Genomic DNA, 10,156 nt, shown 5'->3' on the forward strand with positions numbered 1-10,156 from the left:
CAATTTGCTAGCATTAAGGCTAGTCTACCACATTATTAAGCTCTTCTCCATTTATTCATCTTGAGATTGGTTTATTGTTCCTGCATTAGACTCCCCAGGAAGGAAAAATTCATGAGATCCTACTCATAAGGTCCTCTACAGAGCAACCTTCCTTCTATAGAGTTGCAACACTCATCCATGTAGAATCCTCCATCGGATGGTCCTTCCACTTCACCAAAAACTCTAGATACTCTTTTCCCCTGGTGTGCTTTGCAACTATGGTGTCCAAGATTCTCTCAGCCTCTGGACCCTCTATCATAGGCATCTTCTTCATCCAACTTTGTTCACTAAATTCTCCACTGCTCTAATTCGCTGTAGTGGTACCTTCATCACCAGCTTGATAAGGACACAAATCAGCTACATTGAAAATAGGCAACATACCTATGCCCATAGGTAACTCCAATTCATAAGCATTTGCTGAAAATTTCATATGTATCCTGCAAGGTCCTATTTTCTTCATCTTGAATTTGTTATTTTCTTCTCCTAGTAATCTCTCCTTCCTCAGGTGGGCTAAGATCATGTCCCATACCTCAAAGTTTACCTCTCTTCTTCTTAATTTTTCTCTTTGTTTGCACTTGTGGCTGTTGTCTTGTAGCTTCTGTTTTATCTCTTCATGCAAGTCACTCATTGCTGCTGCAAAATCTTCCCCATTAGCACTCCTCTGCTCAAGTTTCCCAAAATATCCCGGTTCACAAACTCCTCTAGGGTGCATTCCATATAAGATTTGAAACATACTCTTTCTTGTTATCCTATTTGGCGAATCATTGTATGCAAACTCAACTTGAGCTAACACACAATCCCACTACTTAAGATGCTCACCTATAAGGCTCCTCAATATGTTTTCGATACTCATGTTCACAAATTCAATTTTCCCATCAAACTGTGGATGATAGGCCAAAATGTAGTTCAATTTTTTTCCAAGCTTCTTCCACAAGGTCCTCCAAAAATTCCCTATGAACTTGGTGTCCCTATTAGAGATTATGCTCTTTGGAAAGCCATGCAATCAGACAATATCATTGAAAAACAAATGAGCCACATGTATAACATCACTAGTCTTGCAACATGGGATAAAATTATCCATCTCTATAAATCTGTCCACAACTACAAGTATAAAGTCCTTACCTTGCTGCATCCTTGGTAAACCCAAAATAAAGTCCATACTCATCGAGTTCCATGGCCTACTGGGAATGGGAAAAGGAGTATATAGTCCAGCATTTTGACTCCTCCCTTTCACATGTTGAAACACTCTACATTTCTTACATATTTTTACACATCTTCCCTCATATTTGGACAAAAATAAAAATTTTCTAGCTGCCCAAGTGTCTTGTCCACACCAAAATTTCCTGCCAATCCTCCATTGTGCTTTTCTTGCATTAGATTCTCTCTCTATGAGCAATGATGAATACATAATTGAATTTTATTAAACAACAAACCATCTTGTAACATAAAATGCTTCCATGGGTTTCTATCTCTACTCATGGGGTTCTTGCATGCTTCAAAGGTCTCTTGAAAAGCAGCATCATCCTCATACATGTCCTTCAAATAATAAACACCAAAAATATGTTCATGACACTCCTACATGATTAAAATCCTCCTACTCAAAGCATCGACTACCTTTTTTTCTTTTCCTCTCACATGTTTCAGAACAAAGGTGAAACTTTGTAGGAATTCTACCCACTTGGAATGCTTATGGTTCAAATTGTGTTGCTGCATTATATACTGTAATGAAAAATTACCAGAGAATAAAACAAACTGCCTAGGCATCAAATAATGTCTCCCATGTTTCAAAGCTTGAAATATCACATAAAATTCCTTGTCATAAGAGGAATATTTTTGTTTTGAATCATTCAACTCCTCGCTGAAATATGCAACATGTTTAGCTTCTTGAATTAATACTGCTCCAATGACGGTTTCAATGGAATCACATTTGACATGAAAAATCTGATTGAAGTCAAGTAGTTTCAACACCATTTTCTCAGTGATCTTCCTCTTCAAGAGCTGGAAATTTTTCTCTACTATTGCTGTCCAACAAAATGGCTATCTATCTTTCTTGATTGTTTCAACGATGGGTGCACAAATACCACTGAAGTTCTTGATGAACTTCCGATAGAAGCTAGATAGATACGAAAGCTCCTAACTTCGAAATTGTTCTTGGGTGAAGGCCAACTTACAATCACCTCTATTTTCTTTGGATCCATTTTCAGTCCATCCTTTGAAATGACAAAGCCTTAATATACCAACTCAGACCTCCTGAAAGTACATTTCTTTAGGTTAACCAACAATTTCTCCTACTGCAACCTTTCTAGAACATACCTTACATGCCTAATATGTTCTTCCTTTGTTTGGCTAAAAATCAAAATATCATCCAAATAAACAATAAAAAACTTGCCGACGAACTCCTTCAAGACCTCATTCATCAACCACATGAAAGTACTTGGTACATTTTCCAATCCAAATGGCATAACCATGCATTCATATAGTCCACTATTAGTCTTAAAAGTTGTCTTCCACTCGTCCCCCTCTCCGATCCAGATTTGACGGTAACCACTCTTCAGATCAACCTTTGAAAAGTAGGCTTCCCCACTCAAACAATCCATCATGTCGTCAATCCGTGGCAATGGAAATCTGTACCTAATTATGATTTTTTTGATTTCTCTAGAATCTATGCACATCCCTCATTCTCCACCTTTCTTTGGACTAAGTACTACAGGGACAACGCATGGACTCAAGCTCTCCCTTATCAACCCTTTATCCAACAATCCTTGAACCTGTTTCCTTATTTCCTCATTCTCCTTGGGTGTCATTCGGTAAGCAACTTTATTCAGAAGGCTTGCTCCTAGTATTAGGTCTACATGATCAATGATACTTCTCTTAGGTGGAAAATCTCTTGGAAAATCATCCACGACAATATCAATAAACTCATGCAACATCTCTTGAATCTCAATAGGTAAATCTGCAATTTCATTGTGTAGAAGTACTACCTTTGGTTTGCAGACCACCACATAGATGACCTCTTCTTTCTCCATTTGTTGCAGAAATTCTTTTCCTCCTAACAACAGTGATTTTGAGCTACTCATCCCAACTGTACTCTCCTCCTTTAATGGTACAAGAGTATGCTTGATACCATCCTTTTCAAACTTATAAGTGTTGTCCTCTTCATCATGCACCACTTTTCTATCAAACTTCCAAGGTTGAACCAAAAGAAGGCGGCAGACATCCATTGTCATGATGTCACAAACTATCTTATCCTTATAGCTACCTATCTAGAACTCCACTTCACTCTGCTCACTCACCAACAACTAGTGACCTTTTTTCAACCATGACACTTTATATGATGTTGGGTGCTTCAAGCTTTTCAATCCGAGTTTCTACACTATTTCCATGGAAACTAGATTTTCAGTGCTTCCACTTTCAATCACCACTTTGCAGCACTTCCCTCTGACTTTGCAGATAGTCCTAAACAAGGCTCTTCTTTGTGTTAGTTCAACAGTCTCCTTGGCTGGTTTCAACAAGAGTATGTTCATCATTAAAGCTTCTCCTGTCTCTGGTGCATTTTCTGCCACAGGTGCTTGTGCTTCCACTGCTTCTAGCTGAGCTACATATGCATCTCTCTACCCTGCTTTCTCATTCTCAGGATAAAAGATATGCAACCCAATTGCCCACATTTGTAACAGTGATAGACAATCTCTTTGCCTCTTCCTCAACATCTACCTCTCTAATAAGGTCTTCCTCCTCTGGAGTCACCTTATTTCTCTTGCTACCCTTGCTACCTTGGGTTACTTGCATCATTCTTTTGAGTTGAATTCCCCCCCTTCTAGTTGTCTATCCATTTCCTCAAGCAAAACCATGACCTCTGCCTGGATTTTATGTTGGGTCCCTATAATACTAGTGATTACCCCATTACTATTGTAGTTGTATCCCTTATTAATATTGTTGTGCCCCTATTGTCCCCATATTGTTATTACTGTGCCCCATAGAATCCCTCTATTGTTATTTTTGTGGCTTTATATTATTATTGTTAGGTCAGCTGGGTTATATTGTGACTCCTTAGACTCCTATACATAGAAAGGAGGTTTTTTCATTTGAATCATCCAAGAATTGTTCATTTGTGTAATGTAAAGGAGGTTGCCCCCTCGAAGAGGCTGAATTCTAAGGCGTTGATCTCTCTTTTCTATCTTTTTGTGAGCTGGTTTCATAACATTTGGTATCAGAGCTTTGTATTCTAGGGTTTCGCTTCTCCAAACAGGTCATCGTGGAATTTTCGCTATAACATTTTTCTGCGATTTTTCCGAAGCTAAAAAAAAAACCCATTTGAGAAGAAATCGCGCTAAATCTTGGGTCCAAATTTCAGATCCTTTTGCACTATATTTGCGGAGATATGATCTGAGGAAGTTGGTATTTTTTCAGACTCCTGAATTGCATTCCAAACAGGTGACCTGGGGAAAATCATCATAACTTTCTCTCTGAGCATTGGATTGAAATTTCGTAAGAAGGTACAAAAAGAGGACGGACTGTAGTTTCTTGTATATCTTTTTCAGATCCAAAGGTCGAAACAGTGACTCGTGGCACGTCATACAAGTTCGCTCTACTGAACTAGTCTATAATCAGGTCATCTTGGGAGATTGTGCATAACTCTTCCTTGGAGAATCCAATTTGGATCAGACTAGTGGCATTGGAAAGAGGACACAGAGGGCTACTAGAGATCACAATTTCAGAATTGGATGATACGAAATTGCAGAGATACATAAGATTTAATATCAAGATTTTACAAAGTGAAAAAAGGTGTGTAGTTTTTTTTAAATTTTTGCATAAGCTTGGTTTGAAAAATAAGTTTGAATCGGTAATTGATGCCCCGAGGAAAGAAAATGAAAACACCTAGTAAGCAACCTGAAAGATCTAGCATGACTCATGAAGAAGAGGAAGAAATGCAACATGATATATCAAAATTACGAGACCAAGTGCAACAAGTGTCACTTGCACAAAAAGCAACAGAATCTAAGATGGATGGTTTAAGGAAAGATGTAGAAGCTAAGATGGATGGTTTAAAGAAAGGTGTAGAAGCTAAGATGGATTGTTTAAAGAAAGGTGTAGAAGCTAAGATGGATGGCATGGAAGCTAAAATGAATGGCATGGACGCTAAAATTGATCGCATGGATGATAAGATGGAAGAATTGAAGATAAATATGAATAAGTTGCTACAAGAAATGGTCACTAATGGTGAAAGGGTAGTAAAGGAAACTCATGATGAGAACAAAAGAAATGTTAATCATGATTCCATAGAATTTAATGTTGGATCGAAGACCCACCATATTCCAAAAATTGATATGAGGAAGTTTGATGGCAAGGATCCCGCAACATGGATATTACAGATGGAGCAATTTTTTGATCTCAATAATGTGCAAAACACACAAAAGGTACGTATTGCAACTTTATATTTGGAACCAAATCAGTTTGTATGGTATCAATGGCTTTGCTCTCGTAAACAAATTATCACTTGGGCAATTTTTACGGAAGAATTGACAGCACATTATGAGGATACAAAAAGCAACACTTTTTTTAGCCAATTGATAAGTCTCAAACAAAAGGGTTCAATAATGGAGCACATTGAGGAGTTCCAAAAATTGAACATAAGGGTAAAAAATATTCCAGAGGAGCATAGGATTGATGTGTTCATAGGGACTTTAAAGGATAATATCCAACATGATGTTCGCCTTTGGGAACCTGATTCATTAGAGAAGGCATTCAGGTTAGCAAGAAAAATGGAAAGCAAAATTATGGCAACCAGGAAGCATACCACTCACAACTATAAAGATGGAAGTGTTGTTGCCCCTAGTCTTCCACAACCTATAAGGTTGACACCACAACAATTGGAAGAAAAAAGAGCAAAAGGGCTTTGTTACAGTTGTGATAGCAAATACACTAAAGGTCATAAGTGTGCTGAGAAGAAATTATTCTACATAGATTGTGAAGAGGAAGAAGAAAAGGAGCAAAAAGGTCAAAAGAAGAGGATATACTCCAGGAACAAAGCCTAGATAAAGAAGAAATGAATTCGACCATATCTTGTAATGCATTGGCGGGAATTACCACTCCTCAAACCATCAAGATAGAAGGACAAATCAAGAAGAAAAAGGTAATAGTGTTGATTGATTCAGAAAGTACCCACAATTTTATTCATTGTAAGGTAGCAAAAATATTGAATTGTTTCTTATATCCAGCACTAGAGTGTCAAGTGATTGTTGCAAATGGAGGAACAATAAATTGCTCTGGAAAGTGCCATAATATCAAGCTATCCATGGGAGAATATGTATTGACTAGCCCAATGCTTTCCATTCCAATGGGAGGTGCTGATGTTGTACTAGGAGTCCAATGGCTACAATCCTTGGGTACAATAGCTTTTAATTTTCAAGAACTTTTCATGAAATTTTCTGTGGAAGGAAAGGAAGTTGAATTAAGGGGTATTGCAGGGAAACTGGGAAAGATAATCAGCTCTAACGGTATGACAAAGCTTCTAAAAAAGGAACAAAGAGGTGTAATTGCACAATTATGTTCGCTAGATGTTTCCACATTGGAATCATCTATTTCTCCAGATCTCCAAAAAGTCTTGGACAATCATTCCAAGGTATTTGAGACTCCCAAAGGTCTCCCACCTATTCGTGATCATGATCATGCTATTCATCTGATTCCAGGAAGTGTTCCTCCAAACATCAGGCCGTACAGATATCCCTATGCCCAAAAGAGTGAAATTGAACGTATGGTTGCAGAAATGCTAGAGGCTGGTATAATTCAACCGAGTCAAAGTTCTTTCTCTGCTCCAGTAGTATTGGTGCACAAGAAGGATGGATCATGGCGCATGTGTCCGGATTATAGGGAGCTCAACAAGCTCACTATTAAAGATAAGTTTCCCATTCCTGTCATTGATGAATTACTGGATGAATTGCATGGATCAATTTACTTCACCAAGTTGGATCTTCGTTCAGGATATCATCAAATCAAAATGAAGACTGAAGACATTCCGAAAATAGCATTTAGAACTCATGAGGGTCATTATGAATTTTTGGTCATGCCTTTTGGCCTTACCAATGCACCTTCAACATTTCAAGGTTTGATGAATTCCATTTTCAAACCATTCCTTAGAAAATTTGTGTTAGTATTTTTTGATGATATACTAATCTACAACAAGTCTTGGAAGGATCATGTTGAACATGTTGACAGGGTGCTACAACTATTGGAGGAGAAACAATTATATGCAAAAAGATCCAAATGTTTCTTTGGAGTACAAGAGGTGGAATATTTGGGTCATATTGTATCTCATGAAGGAGTTAAGGTAGACCCTAGCAAAATTAAAGCCATTAAGGAATGGAAAATCCCCACATCCATAAAGCATCTGCGAGGATTTCTCGGGTTGACAGGGTATTATCGCAAGTTTGTTAAGAATTATGGGAGAATAGCAGCACCTCTAACAACATTATTGAAGAAAGATGCATTTTCATGGACTCCAGAAGCAACAAAGGCCTTTGAACATCTTAAAGAGGCAATGTGCCAAGCACCGGTCTTAGCTACACCAGACTTCACAAAAACCTTTATTGTGGAATGTGATGCTTCAGGAAATGGAATTGGTGCTGTTTTAATGCAAGATGAAAGACCCATTGCTTTTGAAAGTCGTCCAATCAAGGGAAAGTTTTTACACAAAGCTATTTATGAGAAGGAAATGTTGGCAATACTCCATGCACTTAAGAAATGGCGACCCTACCTAATGGGAAGACACTTCAAGGTAAAAACGGATCATGATAGCCTTAAATACTTTTTAGAACAAAGATTATCCTCTGAAGAGCAACAAAAGTGGGTCACAAAGATGTTGGGTTATGACTTTGAAATCATCTACAAAAAAGGGAAGCAAAATGTGGTGGCAGATGCACTCTCAAGAAAGGATGAGGATGTGGAAGCATTGTTGTGCACCATTTCTATTATCCAACCAGATTGGATAAACGAAGCAAGGGAGGAATGGAAGAATGACGAAGAAGTGTGGGCACTTATTCGAAAGTTACAACAAGATTCCAGTACGTCTGATACATTTAGCTGGCAAAATGATTCGTTATGGTACAAAGATCGCTTATACCTCTGTAAGAATTCCCAGATAAAACAAAAGATTCTTATGGAATTGCACACTTCTCCCTTAGGAGGGCACTCAGGATTTTTAAAAACTTACCACAAGGTTAAGAAGGAATTTTTTTGGGAGGGCCTTAAATCAGATATTCAAAAGTTTGTGGCGGAATGTTTGTTTTGCCAACAAAATAAAGTTGAAACAATTAAGACACCGGGTCTATTACAACCTTTATCCATTCCAAGCCAACATTGGGAGGAGGTTTCAATGGATTTTATCACAGGTTTACCCAAGTCTGAGGGAAAGAGTGTCATCATGGTGGTAGTTGACAGACTTACCAAGTATGCACACTTTTGTGCATTATCACATCCATTTAAAGCCAGTACAGTTTCTACTACATTTATGGAAACAATTCAAAAGCTACATGGAAACCCAAAGATTATTGTAAGTGACAGAGATCCCATTTTCACTGGAAATTTTTGGACAGAATTATTTTCTTGTCTTGGTACTCAGTTAGCTCATAGCTCATCTTATCATCCTCAATCTGATGGGCAAACTGAGATAGTAAACAAATGTTTTCAAGGATATCTTCGTTGCTTTGTATCTGATAAACAAACACAATGGGTCAAATGGTTGCCTCTGGCTGAATGGTGGTATAACACTTCCTTCCATACAACAACAAAAATGACCCCATTTATGGCAATTTATGGATATCAGCCACCATCCATCACATCATATTTAAGAGAAATTTATAAGGTTCAAGCAGTGGAACATCACATCGAACATCAACAACATGTCCTCCAACTCTTAAAGGATAACCTCGTGTTGGCACAGAATAGAATGAAACAACAGGCAGATCAACATCGCAGCGAAATAAGTTTTGATGTAGGTGATTGGGTATTCCTACGGCTACAACCATATAAGCAAATGTCCCTCAAGCAAGCTAAGAAGGATATGTTAGCCTCCTGTTGCAACAGGTTTCATATTTCATGATTGACATTTTTACATGCCAAATATGTCATCTTTCTTGCAGTAAGGTTCCATATTTCCCGAGAAGAAAACCAGAGAAGAAGTAATAAAGTGTACCAATTCAAAAGTCACTGCTGTGATTCCATTTTTGAGGAGTTGTCCCAGTTTTGAAGAGTTCTTCCTTTTGGGAGGTCCAGATAGTCTAATCCTGGCCTCCCTAGGTTTCAATTTTCTATTTTAGAATATAGAGAATGACATCTGTCCAAACAGTTTAATCTTGGCAGATTTATAGATAGGTAGAGAATCAAAGGGACCCAACTGTTTAATCTGGGCCCTGGCAGAAATAAGTACAGATCTAGATAGGAAAATTCAAAAGAAAAATTGTGAATTTGGGTCTGCAAGTCTAAGTGCACCCAAAACAAAAAGAAGAAAAAATGTTAGGGCAGTAGGCTGGGTAGGTAGCTTTGATGTGGCAGAATCATGATTAGTGATCAATTTTGTACCTCACAATGTCTTTTCTTTTCAGATCACAGTTATCAAGCAGTTTTGTATTCATGAGGAAGTACCCAAGCTGGAGATTCGCTAACCTCCCCTTTCTTCTCATCACCCCGAAGACACTTACTAACATCCCCCAAGAGGTCAAGATCTGCTTGAGCCTCTCAGTTTCATCATTTCCATGACATGTGCCTTGGTGAACATCTCCTTCACTTAAGGATCGCTCACTCAGTGTTTGTGAGTCTTCTTTTCCCCAAAATGGCCTAAGGTCTCATACCTTAGCGCCCTCTTTTCATCTCTATATTAACTCCTAACTTTATTATATAGCTCCCTAACAATTTTCCCATTCCCCTACTAAAAATCATGTATATAAACTCCCCTATGTAAATATCCCTCCCTGGCAATATAGCCATATTCTTTATAAGTCCGGGAAATCTTAGTCTATCTGGGACTGTTTTTAGCCCATCCGAGTCATTAAGGAGCTAGTTTGACATCTGGTCAGCTAGTAACCTCTTCCTTAGCCCAAAAACCCATGTTTTCACCTTCCTCCCA

At 38.1% G+C, this 10,156-nt stretch overlaps 1 protein-coding gene across 1 annotated transcript; it reads right to left on the minus strand.

The window, feature by feature from the left end:
- Window positions 1-2,714: 2,714 nt before the first annotated feature.
- Window positions 2,715-3,260, minus strand: LOC149256493 (uncharacterized). Its single transcript, XM_089455381.1, has one exon. It carries the CDS (start codon window positions 3,258-3,260, stop codon window positions 2,715-2,717), a length of 546 nt encoding a protein of 181 aa, XP_089311507.1.
- Between the last annotated feature and the right edge of the window lie 6,896 nt (window positions 3,261-10,156).

This window comes from Pinus tabuliformis, chromosome 7, assembly GCF_031772625.1.
Source record: "Pinus tabuliformis cultivar Carrire ecotype Pingquan chromosome 7, CPIR1, whole genome shotgun sequence".
Taxonomy (NCBI): Eukaryota; Viridiplantae; Streptophyta; class Pinopsida; order Pinales; family Pinaceae; genus Pinus; species Pinus tabuliformis.

Coding starts and splice junctions, on each gene's coding strand:
- LOC149256493 (XM_089455381.1), bottom strand. CDS start 3,260: ATGGATGTCTGCCGCCTTCTTTTGGTTCAACCTTGGAAGTTTGATAGA.